This window comes from Suncus etruscus, chromosome 17, assembly GCF_024139225.1.
Source record: "Suncus etruscus isolate mSunEtr1 chromosome 17, mSunEtr1.pri.cur, whole genome shotgun sequence".
Classification (NCBI taxonomy): domain Eukaryota; kingdom Metazoa; phylum Chordata; class Mammalia; order Eulipotyphla; family Soricidae; genus Suncus; species Suncus etruscus.
In genome coordinates, this window is record NC_064864.1 from 48,046,801 (window position 1) to 48,070,007 (window position 23,207).

A 23,207-nucleotide genomic window follows, 5' to 3' on the forward strand; every position below is an offset into this window, starting at 1 on the left:
TTTGAAATGCTAGTGTCTGTTCAAATGATTCACAATTGGTGGAATTACAATGATCAATATCTGCTGAACCTACCTTATCTAAGGCATTAATGGTTTGCTCCATTATTCCAATCTGATAGGCAATCAGTGACTCATAGTTTGGTTCATTTAGGTACTTTGAGAGAACAAAATACATGCTAGGTTAGCTTTCTCTTTCAATATGTAACTATTAAATTTATCATTTTTTAAAAAATCAAAAGTACATTTTATTTAATTTTGTGTCAGAATGTTTACTTATCGTTATCCATTGGATACATTCATGCAAACTAATAATTTCATATATCTGAGTTTATTTTCTCATTCATTCAACTCACCAAATATTTACTTAAATATTAAAAATATTTTAACGCTTGAATTAAGCATCCTTGTTAAAAATCGAGGGAGATACTATGACAAAGGATAACCTAACTTTCAAGAGAAGAGAACGTGTAGATATGATTAGTAGCCTAAAAAATTTGAGGGAGATACTAAGATAAAGGAAAACCTAACTTTCAAGAGAAGAGTATGTGTGGCCATGATTAGTAGCCTACAGCTGAGACTTAAAAAAAAAAGATTTGCATGAAAAATGCAATGGTTTTAAGTGGGAGTTGTCTCAAACACTCTTTGCCCCAAAGTATAGAAATTGAGTGGAGGAGGAGAAACAAATATGAAATAATGGAGGCCAGGGGCCAAGAGGTCTCAGGTGCATTGGTGGTGTTAAGAAAGGACAGAAGTAAATTAAATATTCAAGCCAAAGTTGTCAACAATAAATCATGAGACCCAAACTTTGAAATCAAAACTTAAAATGGGCCTGCTTTGCTGGAAGACTGGGGGCAGGGTGGTGACATAGGATGCACTCTGGGAACATTGGTGGAGGGAGGTTGACACGGGTGGTGGAACTGGTCCTGATACATTGTATGTCTGAAACACAACTATGAAGAATGTTTAAATATTTAAAAAATATCTTTTTGGAATGGTTTAATAATTTTTTTTAAAAGAAGAACAGGCAAGAGTCAATTTTAACAGAGGCACCAAGGTAGAATCCAAGCACATAGTAATCAGTTATGTTTGAGAGTACTAATGTCTGAACTAGAATACTGGAAATGAGATGAACGTGGTTGACAGTAAGAAGGGGCAGTTTAAAAAAAAAAAAAAAAAAGAAGGGGCAGTTTAAAATGTATGGGCATTTTAAATAGTAAATAGTCCAGATTCACAGCTTCACAGCTTCACAACTAATCTTGAAAGAAAAACCAAGCTGATGAAATTCCCGGGTCTTTGGACTGAAAACTCTGGTCTTCTTGGAAAGGAGATGGACATCCCCTCAGCAGCTATACCAAACATCCCAAAGCTCTATCATGTAAATGACACAGCTTCACAGGAATCTTAGAAGAGACATCAAACTGATGAAAGTGTCTGTACACTGACTGGTCTTTGGGCTGAGAATTCTAGGGCCTACTTGGGTGTGGGGAGGACTGAGAATCATCCTGGTTCTACAAATCTGGAACTCCTGGAGTGCACAGCCACATATTTGAGTGCACAATATTTCAGATTCCACAATACTGAGAGCCCAGTAGCAACACAGCAAATTAGATGAGAAAATAGCTCAGAAGTCAATTAAGCTCAATAAGCAAAAACAACAATATTGAAGATTCACAATTTGAAGCTCACCACAAAGAATGGTGAAAGCTGTTAGGGAAATAACTACACTAACAACTAGCATGACAATATTAACGAATGAGAGAAGTAGAATGCCTGTCTCCAATACAGGGGTGAAGGGGGCATTGGTGGTGGGAATGTTTCACTGGTAAAGGAGGTATTCTGTTTATGACTGAAAACCAATTACAATCGTGCTTGTAGTCATGGTGCTTAAAAAAGATTTAAAAAAAAAAGAAGAGAAGAAAAAAGAAGAGTGAGAAAAAAGACGATGAGAAGGAGGAGGAGGCTAGGGATCTGGTTCAATTTATAGAGCAGATGACGTATAAGTGTCAATGCCTACATTTTATCCCAGATGATCATGTATTCATGCCCTAATATTCTCATAACATGTATGAATTTGTGTATATCTATATGTATAATAGTATGTGATATACTTATTCATGCTCACATCTAATAAAGCAACTGTAAAAAAATAAAAGAAAAGAAGGTAAAATATTTCCTGGAAATAAAGGACATGATAATTGGGAAAGGTTTTGAAAATCACTTTTCTGGAGGATAAAACTATACTATTGAGTGGACCATGAAGAACTGAACACTACAAATGCAAACTGTTGGATGAATAAGAATGTATATAGACATGATTAGATATCACTAGCTTGAAATATGTTTAAAATCATAAAGACTTCTGGGGGGGTGGAGATATAGCATGGAGGTAAGGCATTTGCCTTGCATGCAGAAGGTTGGTGGTTCAAATCCCAGCATCCCAAATGGTCCCTTGAGCCTGCCAGGAGCGATTTCTGAGCATAGAGCCAGGAGTAACCCCTGATCGCTGCTGGGTATGACCCAAAAAACAAAAACAAATCATAAAGACTTCTAATTATGAACGAATGAAGTTAAAGGTCTGTAGGCATAAGGGTGAGATTATGAGACCATCAACAGGGCAAGGCTTTCCTGTGATAACACCCGGATTAACTTTTATGTTGCAAAACTCCAGAAAAACTCCACTTGGAAACACTATGTAAAAATTCCTCTTGAAAGCTATCCTAGGCTTACTCTTTCCCAAGAAACTCTCATCACCACTGGTGGTGTCTAGTCCAGCCTTTCTGGAAGACAATATGGAGATTCCTCAAAAATCTGGAAATTGAGCTCTCATATGATACAGCTATACCACTCCTAGAGATATACCCCAGGAACACAAAAACACAATACAAAAATGCCCTCTACACACCTATGTTCATTGCAGCTCTATTTACAATAGTCAGAATCTGGAAACAATCCAGATGCCCAACAACAGATGAGCGGCTAAAGAAACTGTGGTACATATACCCAAAGGAATACTATGTAGCTGTCAGGAAAAATGAAGTTATGAAATTTTCCTAGACATGAATGGACATGGAAACTATTATGCTGAATGAAATAAGTCAGACAGACACAAAATAGTTTCACTCATCTGTGGGATTTAAGAAAAATATATGATAGTATGGTAATAATACCCAGCAACAATAGAGATGAGGTTTGAAAGGGCCAACCCATGATATGGAGCTTAGCACAAAGATTGGTGAGCACAGAAAAATAACTACAGCAACAACTATCATGATAATGGTAATGAGTGAGAGAAATAGAACGTCTATCTCAAAGACAGGTGGCGGGGAGGAGGGAAATAGAGGGCATTGGTGGTGGGAAGGTTGCACTGGTGAAGCGGGGTTTACTTTTTTATGACTGAAACCCAACTACAAAATGTTTGTAATCATGTTTTTAAATAAATATATTAATTTTTATAAAAGAAAGTAAAGAAAGAAAGAATAGACAGAGGGAAGAAGGAAATGAATATATTAATTTTTATAAAAGAAAGTAAAGAAAGAATAGACAGAGGGAAGAAGGAAATGAAGCAAAGGAAGTGTGGGAGGGAGGGAAGAGGGAAAGAGGGAAGAATGAAAGAAAGGAAGAAAGAAGAAAGAAAGAAAGAAAGAAAGAAAGAAAGAAAGAAAGAAAGAAAGAAAGAAAGAAAGAGAAAGAAAGAAAAGAAAGGAGGGAAGGAAAGAAGAAAAGGATGGAAAGAAGAAAGGGATGGAAAAGGAAAGAAGGAAGACATGAAAGAAGGAAGGAAAAATGAGAGGAAGGGAGGGATGGAAGGAGGAAAGTAATGAAGGGTTGAAGAAAGGGAGAAAAGAAAGGGAGGGAGGGAGGGAGAGAGGGAAGGACAAAGAAGAGAGAGGGAGGGAGAAAGAAAGGGGGAAGGACAGAGAGAGAGATGGAAGGAAGAAAGAAAAATTGGAGGAAGGGAGTGAGAAAGGATTGAAAGAAAGAGGGAAAGAAGGACAGAATAGGAAGAAATAAAGGGAGAGAGGGAGGAAGGAAGAAAGAAAAAGGGAGAAAGATATGGAAAAAATACAAGCCCACATCTCCCTTGAGCATGAATCTCACTTGCTTACTCTATGTTTCTCTGCTCCCTTATTTCCACTCTGGAGAATCCTGTGCTCTCTCTTAAACATATATTTCCCCCTCTTTTTCTCCTCTCACATATTTCTAAGCAAGTTTCATTTAATAAAAAAAACAATTGGGCCCGGAGAGATAGCCTTGCAAGCAGCCAATCCAGGACAAAAGGTGGTTGGTTCGAATCCCGGTGTCCCATATGGTCCCCGTGCCTGCCAGGAGCTATTTCTGAGCAGACAGCCAGGAGTAATCCCTGAGCAACGCCAGGTGTGGCCCAAAAACCAATAAATAAATAAATAAATAAATAAATAAATAAATAAATAAATAAAATTAAAAAACAACCTTGCTTCACTGGAAGAAAAATAAAAAGTATGTGTCAGAAGAACTTACTCTTTGACGCTCTCTTGAAAAAAATAGCATCTGAATATCCCAAGCCTTCTGATTTAGATCTTTTATTTCCATCTCCATTTTCTTGTGTTCCCACTCAATCTGAAATATTCCTTTGTGAAAGTCTTTACTTTCCATCATGCTAGCAACTTTCTTCTGTCCTTGTGTCTATAAAAAGATATTTTACAATACTAGCATAGTATAACTTCATTCAGAATATGAAATATTTGAAGCAGAATGATATTCTAAGAAGCCACTAGAAAAACAGTCGTATTTAGGGATGTAGTGAAAAGGGAATTCATTACATTAGTAGTATTATCACCTGGTTTAGCCTATGGAAAATAGAATGAAAACTTCTCGAAATGTTAAAATAGAATCTCCTTATGACCCAGCAGTACTATTCCTTGTGGCTAGTTCAAGACCACAAATTTTTTTTTGAAAAATATATGCACACCTAGATTAGAGATGTCATATCAAGATCTTTTGCACTTCACTTAAATTGCCTATGTGAAGTCCAGAAATATTTGCATGTACCTAGTTGCTAATAGTAAAAGCTACTATGTCTCTAAAATAAATGCATGAAATAGACTTACATTAGATCACAGTATGTTATAAAATCAAGATGTAAACCCAAGAGTAAACTCATCAAAAAGTAAAATCTCTTAGCAATGAAAATAAGTATCTAAATGTGTTGAATGCAGCTAAACTAGCACCTAAAGGGAAATTCACAACAATACATGTTTATACTAGAAAAGAAACAAGGTATGAAAATCACTTATCTAAACATTTAAGATTACCATCAGGTAAGTAGTAAACTGAAAGTACAAAATTATGGCAAAATAATTAGCATGAGCATCTAATCTCACAATGCTAAACTTCGTGCTTTGGGTATTTTATCTAATTTTAAAAATACCCAAATCTGGAGCCAGAGCAATAGCACAGCAGTAGGGCCTTTGCCTTGCAAGTAGCTGACACAGGACAGATTCCCTGCATCCCAGATGGCTCCCCAAGCCAGGAGCTATTTCTGAGCTCATAGCCAGGAGTAATTCCTGAGTGTCACCAGGTGTGCCCCCTCCCCCCCAAAAAAGAACACCCAAATCTTAGGATGGACACATTTGGAAAGTTCTTTGTGTGATTTTTAATCTGTTTGTTTCTTAGCCACACTCGGAAGTGCTCAGGCATACTCCTGACTCTGCTCAGAAATTACTCCTGCCAGTTCTGGGGACCATATGGAATGTGGAGATTGAACCCTGGTGAGCCATGTGCAAGAAAAACATGCCCTACCCATTGTACTATTTCTCTGGCCCCTCTTTGTGTGATTTTAATGTGTGGTCAGTTAGGAACCACTGATTGAACCAAATGTGAATTATTATGGATATAGAATTGTGAAAATATTGGCAGATGTTTATTTTTCCTTAGAAACAATTACCCGAATCACAGAATTCAAGTCTTCAATTATATGCTTGTTGATGAGAATTGCATCAGAATATTCCATAAGAAATTGAAAATTCTCCAGTTCTACTTGCCCTTGCTTAAGGAGAATTTGGATCGTCAAATTCAACTGGTGTTTTACCTTTTCTTCTTGCAATCTAAATTGAAAATACTTCAGAGTGAGTAGTAGCAATGTATTTACATTTCCAATTTTACCTATTATTTTAGACTATAATAACCAAGCTTAATATTCATTAAGTGTAATAAAAGCATGCTAGAAATTAATGCAAAAAATAGTGTTGCAATGATGAGCTTTCATAAGTTCCCTTAGAGCTACTTTTAATTATCATACAATTGGAATTGCAATTGAGCTGTGAAAAAAATAGCAGGCATATAAATAAATATACTAATATGTTTTTACTTTTTGATTAAGAAAAATGTTAATAATTTTATTATAAAAAAGAAAAATAAAGAAAATAGAGATACAACTAAATAACTGTTCATGCTCTGAACTTATTAGTTTCTGGTAACATAAAAAATGTTTTAATATGTATATTACTTATCAGATTTTTTTTAGGTAATTCAATTTCTTCTATCAACCCAGATTACAAGGTGATATTTTGGGGGAAAATTGATCATGGTGGCAGTAAATATGCCCCAATGTAGAATAATAATTTAAAATGACAGCACCCCAATCACTCAGGAAAAAATATGAGCTTCTCTAAAGAAATAAAAGGCCATTAACTTCTTAAGTATCTATATGTCTTAGATATCTGCTTAATTTTCCATGAGTTTTCTTATATGTAGTCTGAGTCCCAATGTCAAACTCTTGGTATTTTTATATGGAAGGAGAGAGAAATAAATCACTAAGATTTCCCTCAACCATGTCCTCAACAATATTAGGAACAGTAGATCATGTGAGAAGTTCCACTCTAAAATACAGCCAGAAGTTTAAAAATGCACTTTTTCAAAGGGAAGGTACAAAATCCAAGGAGACAGTTAAGTCTATGCAAAAATGTGAAACTGAAAATGGGGGGCTCTGCACTCCCTCCAATCCATGAGAGCAAGACAGAAAGAACCTGTGGCTAAGAATTGAACTAAAAGCAAAGGAATGAAAAGTTCATATTACAGGATGAGTTCATGGTAGACTTTTTCAATTTCCTGTTGCACCTTCTCATCTTCTTCAGTTCTCTTCCGGAGGAAAGCTGTTATTTCCACTAAGCCAGCTGCTTTTTGCTTTACCTGAATTAAGCAACCAACAAACATCTCAGAGCACTGGAATCTTTAGAAATAAAAACAAACTAAGTTTAGAAACATACATCTTTTAATTGTGGAGAAATCCATAACAAGTGCTCTTTCTAAAAGCATAATAAGAAAACCCAATCTTTGCCATCATGTAATGTGAGATTCTAAAATTTGCACAGTATATACCATACATAATTTGAAAAAGTCAGATTTGCATCTTGCTGAACAATCCAATATGCAATCCTGTAGAATTTTCTAATATCTTATTTTAAAATAGATTCTTTAAATTTTGTTATCGAAGATTCAAGGATTAAATTAGGACTAGTGAGATGATATAATGGCTGATTTATGTGCTTTGGATGGGAGAGGCCTACCTTTGTCCCCCCAGAGTTTCATGATCCTCTGACCACTCTGAATGACTCCAAGCATCAAGCAAGGAGTAACCCCAGGAAACTGCTGTATATGACCAGAGAGTATTATTGGCCATACAATCATAAATACTCAATTTTAGTGAAAAGAAGCTAGCTAGATTCACATAGCACAAAATTTAGGAAGTCTGGAGGAGAGGAAACAGGGATAGACAAGATGTAATAGGAAGGATTCCAATTAAATGCATGGACAATTTCTTGCCACATTAAAATAATTGTAGCAAAACAAAATTGCATCTGATAAAACAATTTTTATCTTAAAAAAAGAAATAAAAAGAAGCAGTTATACATAGCAGACCTGTCCAAAAAAAAATAAAATGTAAACCACAAATGTTCTTAAATTTAAAAACTTTAATAGTTACATTATGAAATGAAATATGAAATAAAATAGATAAAATTAATTTATAAGTAAATTTTAATACAATATAAAACATCATAGTCCAAAGTGAGAAAAATATTGAGACTTTTTCAACTCACATCACATAATTTCTTCTAAATGTGTTGTCTTTTATCCTTGCAGTGTTCTCAGTCAGAAACAGACACATTTAAGTAAATAAGTGCACAAATGGTCACTATATTGAACACGAGACTTTAAACTTAAGTTTATCCATTTACTCTTATACTTATCTCCCAATAGCACCAAGGTTAATATTTTATTTCAGCATCACAAATATTAATATTTCTTACTTCTATCCTAGCAGGAAAATCTGAAAAATTAGTTTTGAAAACAGTGACCAGTGACCCCTGAGCGCTGCTGGGTGTGACTCAAAAACCAAAAAATTAGGGGGGGCTGGAGAGATAGCATGGAGGTAAGGCGTTTGCCTTACATGCAGAAAGACGGTGGTTCAAATCCCAGCATCTCATATGGTCCCCGAACCTGCCAGGAGTGATTTCTGAGTGTAGACCAGGAGTAACCCCTGAGCGCTGCCGGGTGTGACCCAAAAACAAAAGAAAAAAAAAAAAGAAAAGAAAGAAAAAGAAAAAGAAAACAGTGACCATTGTAAAGTCTACTTGGTACTAATACACTAAATGAAGTAAAATAAATGTTTACTTTCTGTTCATTTTCCACTTTTGCTCGTCTGATGACACAGAAATGTGACCAGACCATGGGTTCCAAACCTTCTGGCATATTATTAAAATTGTCCAACTCATCCATAGCTTTCATTAATAAAGCAAAGGTATCCTGAGTCGATTTTCCAGTTCCTGATCGATCGTCAAAAGGATTATTAGTAATTATTTCTTGCTGTGGTTTCAGTTTGTGAATCCTGTATTAAAAAACAAAAACAAAAACAAATCCAACCAACCTGTCAACTTCTCATATTCTCTCACGCACAATCAATAATAATAATAATAATAATAATAATAAAACCTAGATTTTTTACAGTTAGGACAGAAAATGGATGACCATGACAATGAGAGTTGGGAAATTATCAATCTGGACAAGAACTGGGTGCTGAAAGGAGGTAGAGTGATATGCATGTTGCACTTCCAGTAACAGTATTGCAAACCATGAGGCCTAAAAGCAAATAAGGAGAAGCAGCAGCAGAGTGTTTGCCATAGAAGCAGGTTAGGGGTGGGGAGTAAAAGGAAGGAAACTGGAGAAATTGGTGGTGGGAAATAAACATTGGTGAAGGGAGGGGTATTGGAACATTGCATCATTGAAACTCAATGATCAACTTTTTAAATCCATCTCACAGTGGTTCAATTAAAAACAAACAAACAAACAAACAAAGGTCCTTTGACATTGGATGACATTTCCTTTAATACAAAGGAACTGGAAGATAGATTATTCCAATTTTGATATTTTCCCATATTCTCTAGCTTCCTAGACTTAAAATGGCTGGACTATAGTCATCTCTAATTGCTGGCACTGGTAGTATTAGCTCTACTTAAAATATATGTCTCACATATTTTAAGCAGGGAAGTTAATAAAAGCTCAAGAAAAGTGAAACTCTTCCTTGGTTCTGTACCACACCTGCAATGCTGGTATCACCTTTGAAGGAAAGTAGCTGGGATGTATGTGTTCAGATACATTTTTAATGAGAGAAGTCCCTGTGTCTACTTGCATAAATGGACTAGTTTTGTTACTGGGAAGGGAAGAGGAGGGGAAAAATTTGGGCCAGGCACTGGTTAGCAAATGTTTTGCAACCAACTTAAAGCTACTCCTGCTATTCTTTTTCTCTATATAAAGAACGTTAAATTTGGAGGGTAATCTTAGTTGGAGATTCTACGTCTGAGAGATGGTAGAGTAAGGATTAAAATGAATTTGGTTTGCCAAGAAACCATGTGACTTTCTCACTGTTCTTCCTTAGTAGGCGGAAGTCTTTCATGCTGTTTTTAGTCTGCAAGGGAAAAGCATGCACTTGGTTTATTAGAATTTGTTCTTTTAAAGCAGTGGAAACCAAGATATGCAGCATATTCTATGTTGAACTGCTCCCCCAATGTTGGTGCAAACCGTGAAAGGTGAGAGAACAAGTGTGTATCTCAGACATCAACAAGCCTATGAACTTATGACAGAAAACTGTGGCAATTGCTAACTATTTGGAAATCAGCAAAATGTAATTTCAATGCTTTCAATCTTTTTTTAAGTGTATATTATATAACTCTTGGCAACGGAGATTTTTTTTTTAAATCTATAATATAATCACATCAGATGTTCTGAGGAAATCTGTGATTAAATATGTTTTGAAAACATGTCTCACATTTGAAGATATAAAGATAAGACAAATTCGAGAGATTTTAATTTTTCTTCCATAAAGCAAACTTTAAGGATCTAGAGGGACAGTAGAACAGGTAAGGCACTTGACCCAGTTCAATCCCCAGCATCCCATAGGGTCCCCAGAGCCATCTAAAAGTAATCCTTGGGTGCAGAGCCAGGAGTAAGCTCTGAAATCAGCTGGGTGTAACCCAAAAATAACAACAAGGCCCTCAAAAAAAAAAAAACCAACAACAACAAAGTAAACTTTAACTTATTTTAGCCCAGTATTGGCCCAACTGTTTTTTCCTGAAAGCCTTTCCAGTTAATTCCAAAATAGTGCAAGGGACTCATATTTGCCATAGCACATCTTGAGAAAAAGGTGTGTGGAACTAGGTGGGCCTTCCATCACACAAGAGAAACCTGTCATCACACAAGAGAAACCTGTCATAAATAGCAAAATTTTTTTAAAATAGGATCTTTTTAGCTCTTTTTGTTTGACTTTTGTTTTTAGGGGGGTGTCACACCAGCTATGCTCAGGGGTTATATCTGGTTCTGCATTCAAAAATTACTCCTGGTGCTGTCCCGGGGACCATATGGGATGCTTTCAAGACAAGTACTATACCTACTTTACCCAATGATAATTTATTTTTAAAGAATGAAATTCTTTTTTTTTTCATAGCTTATATTAAGCAATGTGAAATCACTATGAAAAATACTGAGTTAGAATTAAGACACTTAAACACTTTTACCTAAAAGATGTTGCTCTATTCCCACTCTAATTGGAATAAAAAGCTAAAATCTAATACCACTACTCTTTATTTACAATCAGAAGGGCTGGAACAATAGTATAGAAAGTAGGGCATTTGCCTTGCACACAGTCAACCTGGGTTCAATCTCCAGTATCTTATATGGCCTGTTCCCACTCACTCCACCCATCTCAAAGCACCACATGGAGTAATTCCTGAGTGCAGAGACAAGAGTTAATCCCTGAGCATCCTGGGTCATGGCCACAAACTAAACAAAAATATCAGAAACATGATAACAAAATAGAGACAAAACAAAACAAACCTTGGTCTTCGTTTAAAAAGTTTGTAGAGTATTTCCACATGATGACTGGAAACGTCAGAAAATTCCTTTTTAAAGCTGCGGTCCAGAACCTAAAGACAAATATGGCATTGTTGGGTTTATAATTTTGTTCATAAACTTCTTGTATGTTGTCCTGTTCTTCAAAATATGGCATATGTTTGTAACACTTTGAGTTTGCAAATCAACAAAAACTTGATTTATAAAGTAAACTTGTTAAGGGGGACCATTTCTGTGCAAGCATTTCTTGAAGATTTAAGGTTGAATCAGAAGCATCTCAGTGGATTAAAAGTGTTATCTCATTTAAGAGGGGTTCACAATGGGGGCTGGAGAGATAGTACAGAAGGTAAGGTATAGTCTGTACATGGCAGACCTAGGTGTAATCTCTGGGACCCCATGGTAACTGAATCATATCAGGAGTAAATCTGAGTGTAGAGCCAAGAGTAAGCCCTAAGCACTCACAAGTGTGAGTGTGGCTCACAAGTGAAAACAACAAAAATGTAAACCATTTAAAATAAAATATTCTCAAAACAAAATTGACCTAGAACATAGTTAGGGTGCTGAAATCTATTCCATTTAATTCTGCCCCATTGCTTTATGTTTTCTCTAAACTATTCTTGGTGATAGTTTTCTAAATTTTTATGACTAAGTTAAATTTCAAAATGTTTCTTGATTTGAAATTTTTATTAGCAAAAATTTATTTCACAGTGATTTAATCAATTTAATCAATAACAGAGTTATAAAGAGTATAAAAACTCTGAGGAAATTAAAATATGTATCTCCCCTGAATCCGAGTAGCAGTAACTCTATGACTTTAGTGAGTGGGTAAATTAATGACTCTCACTTTGTCTTCTGCCACTAAGTTGTCATATTGCTCCTTGTACACATCAAGTTCTTCTTTAGCTTTCAGGACAGCCTCTGAAGTCTGGCTCTAGAACAACAGCAAGAATAGTCAATTGAAGTTGAAGAATGTTCAGGCTAAAAAAAATAAATATTGGGGATGCTAAAAATAAAAAAGAACAAGGCATTTCCTAGTACAAAATTATCAGTGATATATCAAGCTACAGATAATAGCACTTATATAAGGAAGTTAACCATTTGTACCCTTTGAAAGACCAAGCTTTCATTCAGTCACCTCTTGCTAAGCTCTGTCTTGTTGTGTAAGAGGCTATGATTCATGCAGGGCGGTGATTTCCATATAACATGACTTTCTTGCAGGATAGTGTGTATGATAAAATTATGCAGGCTTGAGAGATACTTGGACCTGGGTTCTGAGATACTGAATATATAAAGATAATGGCCAGACCTATAAAAATCACTTCTGTCACATCCATTCCAGGACCCAGCCAGAAAGTTCAACCACTTTCTCTAGCAATTCACCCAAATTGTCAGGATTTGGTCTCTAAGTTTTCAATAGGACTAACCAGGAAAAGGAAGTATGTTCCACAAGCCAATCCTCTAGATTGCTCAGTTTCTGATTAGCTTGTCTTCAGCTTCTCTGTGCCAGTAGCTTCCAGTCAGGGTATACCTAAAGAATCCTTTAATCTCACTGTGAAAACTTTAAACCAATACTTCCTATCCCACCAGCCTCCTGGGGCCCAACAATCATCAGCAATGGCCCAGAGTTCCTTACTACATTATTCTCTGAGTAGTGTGTTTTGTTTGTTTTCACTGATGGCCTTAATTTATTTCTACAACCCAATTCCTGCAGTCTTATATGCTGCTGGGTGACTTTGGTATGTTATCAGTATCTCTGAGGGGGTCTCATCTGAATGAGATCCAGTTCCCCACAGTAGGGCTAATAAGAGAAGGATTATATTTTGAAGGTGCTTTGTACATGTTATTTAACAAACTTTGTCCCCAAAGATAAAAAGTCTGTGCCATATATAATACTTTAAATCAATCATGCATAAATTTTATTAATATTACCAAGATAGTATCCTTTGACATTTATTATTATGGTCTCTTTGATGAAACAAGTCTATTCAAGCTCCCAATTATTAGATTCTTCTCCTAATGACATATAAGTTACAGCTTTTTTATTTTCCTATAATAAAACCCAATACTTACATGTTTAGTGAAATTTAGAGTGCCAAATGGTCCAGAAAGAGCAACATTTGAGGAGGGGCTTGAAAACAGCCTTAAAGGTTGTATATTTTTTTTAAGGTCTGGCAGCTAGTTAAAGGTTAGGTAAAGCAGGTTCTTTTAACTACAAAGTTTATATGGCTTTAATTTATAAACTGTCATATAAATGTTTCATGGTTCTTTTGAAAAAATGGGTTCAGAGGCAGAATCACAGTTAGCTTTAGTAACAAATTGAAGTGGGTGCTTTCACCCGACTCTGGAGCAAAGTCCCAGAGAAGGCACAAGAGGTACACAGAATTGATCGGGGATGTGCGAGGATGCGTCAGAATGGGGTATGTAAGTGAGTTTCTGTTGTACAAGGAGCATGTCTGTCAGATAGTCAGACACACTTATACTCACTCTCATGTACTATACCTACTTTCTCCTCTTGCTTCCTTAAAAGATAATTATTTAAATATTCTTCTCTGGAGTACATTTCTTCATTCAGCATTAAGGAAAAAAGTAGGTTATTTATTTTCAATTCCTCCTGTAGAAATATTTTTAAAAAGGTGAAATCAATAGAAGAAAGAATTTTCTGTTGCGGATTATAAACTTGGAAAGTATATGAAACTCATCAGGCAAATTTATGACATGCAAGTGAAATTTCTTTGAAGAAAAATAAAATATAAACTTTCTTAATAACTACTTAATTTACCTTTTTATCTTTTCGTTTTAAGATATATAGTAAAACAAACAGATGTACAGTTTAATGAATTATGATAAAGGTAAACATCCTTGTCATTGCCACCCAATTCAAGAAATAAAACTTCCTTTCTGCTGGAACCCCTTTGTCAACATTTTGATCTCCTCCAAATAATCATTGTCGTGACTTCTATGGTGGTCACTTCTGTTTCTTTATAGTTTTATTATCTAAATTTTTAAAATTCAAGTTACACTATAGTGCCTAGAAACATTATATTTAGTGTGTTCCTAGATACGATAATCTACCTTGTATAAAAATTACTTAATTTTAAAAGTCTTTCATAATCCACAAGTCCCCTTTTAGTTTTATTTTTTACAAATACATGTAATATATGTAGTTTCATCAAATCTGGGCTTTACTAGCTACATACTTATGGTATTGTTTACTGGGGCCATTCATACTATAAATTTACTGAAAATTTAGTAAAAGAAGGATCAGCAATCTAATCAAACAGATCATTATTGATTCCTTTGGCAAGACCCTAGATGATGAGACATCAGGAGACATGCATGGTTTGGTTCTCTTTCTCTTTCTGATATTAACAGCTATAGTTATTCAATGCCCAAGTTCATGAATCTACTGAGTCTTATAGAATGGTGATCTTCTATATGAATATTTTTTAGAGTGTTTTATTTTGTGTTTTTTTTTTTTTTTTGGTTTCTGGGTCACACCCAGCAGTGCTCAGGGGTTACTCCTGGCTCTATGCTCAGAAATCGCTCCTGGCAGGCAGGGAGGACCATATGGGATGCCAGGATTTGAACCACCATCTTTCTGCATGCAAGACAAATGCCTTACCTCCATGCTCTTTCTGTCCCCAAATATTTTTATTTATTAATTGGAATTATCTTGTATGGCAAGTGTCTCATCTGCCATTTGACTGTCTAGTAGTACAATTAGCATAGGAGAGCTGAATAAACTCTGATTTATCAATTTTTAGATTTTGAAATTATCATCTGTAGCTGGCTCTTGAGTTATTTTGAATATGACTACTTGTTAGTTTCTTCCTCATCTCCAAGGTATTCCAAATATGTCTTTCAAAAATAATAGCTTGATTAGGGTGTATTTCACAGTCTCTACAATTCACTCCTTTAAAGTATTTTAATCAGTCATTTTTTCTTTTACTATCTTTGTAGGGTTGTGCAACCATGAGCATAAATACTTTTCAAATATTTCATCATTGTGATCAGATAAATCACTTAGCAATCATTTTCCATTCTGTCCCACAATTCCAGAGGCCTCCCACTTCTTCCTGAGGAAGTCACTAATCAACTTCTTATTTGCCCACTCTGAACTCTTCATTTAATGGAATTATATTATGTAAGGCTTTGGGTGTCTGGCTTCTTTAACTGGGATATTTTCAAGATCCATCCAAGTTACAGCTGGTAGCAATTCTTTTTATTGCTGAACAGTATTTCATCATATGGATAAACCATACTTTTTGATCTATTTATAGTTGCTGGATATCTTAAATATTTCTACTCTGGGTCATTATGACTAATGCAGCAGTTTTATGTATTCCTTGGATAATTTACTTTTAATATTTCCCCCATCCAACTACCTTCTCTCTGTCCTTCTGTCCTCTCTCTTCCCCCCCTCTCAATCTCTCCCTCTCTCACTCTCTCTCTCTCTCTTCCTTTTCCCTCTCTTTCTCTCTTCCTCCCTCCCCACCCTCCTACCAAGCCATTAAAATTTTAAGACTTGGCGGTGACTCCCTTGGAGCAGTTGGTTCTAGAAATCCAGCTCCTGTTCTTTGTCTCTATCTCTAAAAACTGATCCTGGGTTCCCTTTGTTTCTAGTCTCTGAGTGTTTCACCATTTCTTGCTCCTTCCCCTAACCCTTCTATCGCCTCAGTGAAAAAACCCTCATTATTGGAGCCAGAGATAGCACAGTGGTAAGACATTTGCCTTGCATGAGGTGGACCCAGGTTCAATCCCAAGCATCCCCTATGGTCACCCAAGTCAGATTTCTGAGTGCAGAGAGTGCAGAGCCAGAAGTAACCCCCTGAGGGCTGCTGCACCCCTGCACAAAGAAACCCTCATTAACTTCTCTTTAGCCTGCAGTTACAGACAACTTCCTGGAGATTTTCCTTTCATCTTACTTTGGCTGACTCTTCTTGCTTTGGCCAGACACATCTGCCAATAAGTCTTTCACATACAATTTTAATACACTGTCTTTCTCAAAATAGCCTGATTATCTTTTTATACTCAAAAGAAAGTTGAGCCAACCACAGAAAACAAATAGAAATAATTTCTACACTTCGAATTGAAAGGCTTTATTCTGAAGTCTTCATATATTTTAGTTACTGTGTACTTCATTCAAGTCCTTATTATTGATTCAGATTGTGCCAGATTTTCCAAATGATCTTTCGGGAAATATGGACTATTCATTCCTTTAATACAAAGTTTGAATCAAACCCCTTACTAGTTGTTGGAGATATAGGAATGAACCAGATCAATTCAGTCCCTATTTTCTTGGAATTGGTAGTCCTATAATGTCAAATAGTAAACTCACATAAATTCAAATTCATTTGCAGAAAGTAATAGATAGTCAAAGAGCAAAGGACATACTTGGAAGAGTAAAGTTAATTCTAGAGCCCAGGGAGATGAGAGTGAAGGACAGCAGGTATCAGTGTTGAAGGAGAACACAGGTGAGTTCCAGGCAGTGAAGAAAGGAGAGTTGCAAGTGAGGGGGCAGAGTGAAAGATGAGACTGAACAAGAACCCTGGGTTGGGGTTTACGGAACTGATGTCAGTAAGGTGAGGAAGTCAGGTGAGGAAGATCCTCACCTGCAGAGCAATTAGAAGTCATTGGAGACCATAACAAATCATATGAATGTATTTTACCCAGTTGAAAAATGTCATAAAAATGTATTTACCTGGTTGACAACCATCTCTGCTTTCACTCTCCTATCAAAGAGCCTTTTCAAACTTTCATCAAAATTCTGTGTGCTTTCTTGAATAGAGTTCTGAAGTTTCTTCAGTTCTGCTTCTAGAGACTGAAAAAAAAATCAGCCATAAAATTGGAGAAACATCAACTTCTCTGGGTTCTATTTGCATTTTACACAAGGAAGGAGCGGGCAAGCAGGCCTTTGGAGGTTCTGGACCCTTCCTTCCTTACAGAGATACCTTTCTGGGATCTAATTAGGCGAGTTTGTGCTTAAGATTTTGTTAAAAAGGCAGTTATAAAGTCATTGACTGTGACTAATAATACATTGGCAGAATTAGATCTAGTTAAACAAACCACAGCACATTTTTCTAGAAAGCTCTGATTCTAAGACATCAATTTTTAATTAGTTTTCTTTCCTTTTCTGTTTCCTTTCTCCCCTCTCCCTTGACTCTCTTTTGTGATGTAAAGGAGGTCTCCCACTCCCAGCTGTGCTCAGGGCTTATTCCTGGCTCTGGGCTCAAAGATCATTCCTGGAAGGCTCTGAGGACCATATGCAATATTGGGGATCGAACCCAAGTCAGACATGTACAAGGCAAACACTCTACCTACTGTACTATCATGCTGGTTCTCTCTAGTCTCTTTTTCTCAATATTTGTGCATAAGTTGGACTTGAAAATATGCCAGGTGTTTTGTAGATCACTCAATTTAGTCCTATTTGATGTCTTTGAATTTCTTATACATTACTGGCATGTCAGATCATGTCATATCCTTCCAGTTTTACCACACCAGGAGACCAAATGCTGCTTTGTTCCCTTGTTATTTGTTAACCGGGAACAAAACTTGCTTGAGAGATTGTTTTCCTGTTTCTCCATTGCAGCATTAGGATTTTTCTATTTTTAACTGTGAGAATATATTCTGAGACTATATCCTTGTTTCTTATCAATCAATTCACCAATTTTAGTGCTGGTAGTGAATTCTTCCTTGAATTAGGTATTACTTAGATGGTAAAAAAAAATGTTACTTTAAATTTACTTTCTAAAACTTTTTCCATATTGGTTAATAAATTAAGTTTGACCTTGGGAAGATGATGGGAAGAGTTTAGCAAAAAGCATGCAGGTATTGACTATGAGAAGAAGCACCATGCAATTAAATGAGGAAATACATATAACAGAGCAGATCTCAGATGAGAGGACTTCCTGCAACTTTTGCTTTTGAAGTAAAATTTGGGAGCACGGCCCCTAGAATGACCCATTCTAGGAGCTGAACAGTGAGTGATAAATGAGTTGTAAGTCGTGAAGTCATGACAAGAACAGAGTCAGTAGGTCTGGGGAGATAGTATAGATGGAAGGGTGTTTGCCTGGCATGCAGAGCATTCTGTTGGTCCCCTGAGCCAACTAAAGAGATCCCTGAGGAAAAAGTCAGGATTATCTGATCACCCTGAGGTGTGGCCTAAAAACACAAAAAGTGACTAAGTCTGATCTGGTTGCATGAATGGGAATTAGGAAGCTGCAGAGAATAAAAATAAATGTGTGGAACTTGAACCAAATTATATTAATCATTGTTTATGTGAAATGAAATATGCTTTCCACCAATAAGCAATGTAGTGGTGGGAAATATGCACTGGTGAAGATATGGATGTTAGACATTGTATGGCTAAAATTCAATCATAAACAACTTTTGTAACTATCTCATGGTGATTCAATTAAAATTTATTATTAAAATTAAAATACTAACATTTTAACAAATTTTAAAATGAAGCAATGTAGAATATGTACACAAACCCTATGTGAACTGCACTTGGGTCTTGATTCATTTTGGCAATAGTCAGGCCACATCCACATTCATAAATAAATACAAAAATAATTGTGTTCTCTCTCATGTTTCCCCAGTGCTGCCTGTTTCTTGGTTTGAATTCTGTAACATTTTTTTTTGGGTCACACCCAGTGGTGCTCAGGGGTTACTCCTGGCTGTCTGCTCAGAAATAGCTCCTGGCAGGCACGGGGGACCATATGGGACACCGGGATTCGAACCAACCACCTTTGGTTCTGGATCGGCTGCCTGCAAGGCAAACGCCGCTTTGCTATCTCTCCGGGCCCTGAATTCTGTAACATTTTTAATTAAAAAATCATAATCTTGGTGGCCGGAGAGATAGCATGGAGGTAAAGCGTTTGCCTTGCATGCAGAAGGATGATGGTTCCAATCCCAGCATCCCATATGGTCCCCCAAGCCTGCCAGGGGCAATTTCTGAGTGTAGAGCCAGGAGTACCCCTCAGCGCTGCCAGGTGTGACCCAAAAAAAAAATCATAATCTATAGTAGTAGTAAAGTCTTTGTTAGAAATAGCAGTGCTATACTATCAGACCCAGCACCAGATTATCTAGATCCTTCCACCTTTTCCCCAAGGACCCTCCAAACTGGTAGTCTCAATTCATAGTTCTGTTGACTGTAGTGCACGATTTTTGAGTCCAGTTTCTTTTTTTTTCTGCATAAGAGCAAGATCATCTAACATTTATCTTTTTTTTTTTTTGATTCAGTTCACTTAGTAGGACACATTCTAATTTCATCCACATTGCAGCAAATGTCAAAACTTCAACATTTCTCTTAGCTGAGTAGTATCCGTGGAGTCCATGGAGTATAGTTTCTTTATTTACTCATTTGTTGGGCAGTTTCAAAATTTTTAATATTATAAATAATGCTTTATTCGTGGAGCAGGTACTCTAAAACTGGGATCATAGGGTCAGATGAAAGCTCTATTCTTAAATTTTTTGAGGCCTTTAAACTATTTTCTCAAGAGGCTGCAGCATACAATAGTCTCACCAGCAGTGAATGAGAGTTCCTTTATCACCACATCCCTGCCAGCACTTACCATTTTTTCAGTAATATCTTTATTTAAACACCATGATTACAAACATGATTGTAGTTAGGTTTGAGACATAAAAAGAACACCCCCCCCCCACTTCAACAGTGCAACTTCCCACCACCAACTATTTTGGATTCAGACGGTCAAAGGGTCAGCTTGCTAGGTCAGATTACCTGAATGTCTCCAACCCACCCTTATTTCATAGATTTCAGATTTCCAAGGCTTTCAAGTCTGCAAGACATTTTATTTTTCATAACTTCAGTGTTCTGTGGTAATAATAATCATGCCGGTTGTTGATTCATTGTTAGAGCTGAAGAGGCAGCACTAGGGCCACTCCACAGAGCTCAAAGACTTCAGAGTCACACTTGGAGGTTCTTGGGGGGGGTCTTAAAACCTATACCTGGCAGTGTTGGTGGATGCCAGACAGTTCCAGAGATCAACTGGACTTCTATTCATACACCCCTGCCTCTGCACTATCTCCCTGGTCCCCAAAGACACCTTTTAATTTGTTCTTCAGTTGACCCACTTTTTACTGCAGGACTATAAGACCTTCTTATTTTTTTCATTTGTCTATTCTTCCTTCTGTAACCTAATCATTCTTTCAACATAAGCTGATGCCACCTTCTGAAGGAAGTCTTCCTGGGCTCTTGTCCCATGCTTTGTGCAGAGTCTTAGAAGCAAAGCTCAGGGCAGAATTCTTCCTGTGTTGGTGGCTATGGAGGTCATGCTCTGACCACTGTCAGAGGAAGCCTAGGACTTGGCAGTCACGTGATCCCATATGATGCAGCCTTGGCTTGATTCTCAGGAGTGTGATTGTGTCTAATGACTAGAGAGTCTTTACTGAGATGTTCAGTTTTAGGCCTAGGAGATTACTGCTGGAGTCCCCAGGCAATCCCTGGCTGTCCTGGTAGAAAAAGTAGTATAATCCTGTAGGTGTCTGGACAGGACAATGAGTCCTAGTAGTGAAAAAATGTGAAAAATAAATTGTAAAAAGGATCTGGTGGGCATCCATATCCCTGATCTGAGTCAGAGCCTATGTTTCCTGTCATCTGAAACATACCCTCCTTGATTTATTACGTTTTAGCTAAACAATTGTTGTACAAACATTTTGTCACATAGACATCCTCGTACCAGACTGTGAGCACTGGGAAGGGAAGGATTATGTCAGTCTACTTCCATATTTTTGTATGGGACATGGTGCCCATACATACTGAGAAAGATATGCTACTTTCTCCTAAGAATTAAAGGAAAACTAAATTTTCCCACAAAGTGTCTTCAGTATGTGGTGAATTGAGAAGTAAGGGAGAGGAAAGGAGTGGAGACCAAGTCCAAAGCATGTATGGACTCGGTGGATTCAGAACATTAACCTGGATAACAGAAAACAAACAGTTTGCTATGGTAACAAATATTGTTTGAGTTGACCAAACTCCAAGCACGAGAGCAAGATTTTACGGTTCCATCCTTGAAGTCCTAACCCTGGGTGGAGTACCTGGCACATAGCAGGTGCCAATATATTACCCTCCCTCAACTTCCTGCCTAATCTCACCTGGATGGTGAAATCCTCCTACAGCTGGGTGGGGTCTGTGGTTGGTAATTAAGGATTGCCTGGGGAGAAGAGGAGAGGCAGATGCAGCAAGGGGAGAGAGATGAGACAGGATGGATGCAGAGGAGCAGGAAAAGAGGCTGTTTATCTTAGAGGCCATGTGAAAAAACCACATAGCGATTAGGGCCTTGTAATAAAGCTGAATGTCTTCTGAAACTTTATCTGACTGCTGTGGACCATTTCTTCACTGTAAACCTGCTTCTACAGACATGAGGGCCGAAGGGACTGCAGGTGCTGGACCAGGCTGAGAAAGGCCTCACCATCCATCCACACTACTAGGACTCATTAATAATTAATACACCAATAAATTAAGTCACTCATTTGGGAAATATTTACTGAGTGCTTACAATATGCTAACTATGATTCTCAAATTTTGGAATATTCCCTAAAATCTAGTAGAGGAGGTGGTGGGTTCTGACTGTACAAATGAAGAGGAAGTAGGCCAGAAAGAGATGATTAAAGATAGACTATATATCCCCTGGAGAGCAAAAAAGCAGGGGGAGGATCAATCAGGGTTGGGTGGAAAGGAAGTTTGCTCTACTCCACCAGTGAAATAGAGAAATAACTCTTCCATTCCTCAGTATCTACGAGCCATCAATATTTTGGCTTCTAAATATCAATTCCTAGGAAAGGGAATCAGGGATTCTTAGAAACCAACACTGATTTCAGGAGCCCAGAACATCTGGTGCTAGAGAGAAAGTGCTCAAACCCAAGGGGAACATGTTAAATGGGCGTAGACCAACAGCTCGAAGGAACTCTGAGCACTGAGTATCAAATGCATAGAACAGTAATGGATTTAAATATCAAGATTTTAAAAAAAGTGGGCTAAGTAGGAAAGAGGGAAAGCTCTTTAATGTTGATGGTGATGATGGAAGTCATGTTTTAGGGGTCATCCATACTCAGCAGTAGACTCATCTGACTTACTCTTGGTGATGTTCTGGGCACCATTTATGATGCAAGTGATTGAACATGGGTCAAAGAAGCATGCAAAGCATTCACTCATCGAGCTCAGCCTGTTGAGATATCACCCTAACCACAGCTCTTCTTTAGGGATGAATAGCAACTGATAAAATGTGGAAAGAATGAGAGAAACTAGAGACAATTTGCTCTCACCATAAAAGAAACTGTTTCAGGTTATGGGTTATAGATGGGTGTTAAAAGGCTAAAAACAGAAAGTCACATGGAGCCCAAATATCACTCCTCAGACCACAATGCAGAACCCTGAGAACATCTCCTTCACAGCAATCATCAGTTTTGGTGATAATAATTATAATCACATAGATAGAATCAACAAATATGAAGTTAGGGCCGAAGAGATAGCACAGTGATAGAGTGTTTGCCTTGCACGCAGCTGATCTGAACAGTGGTTCAAATCCCTGCATCCCATATGGTCCCCCCCAACAAGCCTGCCAGGAGCGATTTCTAAGCACAAAGCCAGGAGTAACTCCTGAGTGCTGCCTGGTGTGACCCAAAAACCAACCAACCAACCAAATAATAAAATCAATTGATATCAAGTGAGTACTGGTGTCATGTACTTAAAGACTCAGTCAGACATATGCAGCATTGTTGTCAAAAATTTTCCATTTGGGGCTGGAGCGGTGGTGCAAGTTGTAAGGTATCTGCCTTGTCCTCACTAGCCTAGCTAGAATGGACTT

The 23,207-nt window shown here is 37.2% G+C and overlaps 1 protein-coding gene across 1 annotated transcript in view; it reads right to left on the minus strand.

The window, feature by feature from the left end:
• The window catches only part of CFAP43 (cilia and flagella associated protein 43), a 119,238-nt gene that overhangs the window by 4,547 nt on the left and 91,484 nt on the right, over positions 1-23,207 (minus strand). Inside the window, exons 29-37 of the mRNA XM_049790424.1 lie at positions 17,081-17,200; positions 13,883-13,990; positions 12,224-12,310; positions 11,365-11,453; positions 8,650-8,863; positions 7,055-7,167; positions 5,924-6,083; positions 4,498-4,662; positions 74-154 (exon numbers count right to left, since the gene is read on the minus strand). Of these exons, the coding sequence (XP_049646381.1) occupies positions 74-154; positions 4,498-4,662; positions 5,924-6,083; positions 7,055-7,167; positions 8,650-8,863; positions 11,365-11,453; positions 12,224-12,310; positions 13,883-13,990; positions 17,081-17,200 (1,137 nt within the window). The remainder of the gene's footprint in view (positions 1-73; positions 155-4,497; positions 4,663-5,923; positions 6,084-7,054; positions 7,168-8,649; positions 8,864-11,364; positions 11,454-12,223; positions 12,311-13,882; positions 13,991-17,080; positions 17,201-23,207) is intronic.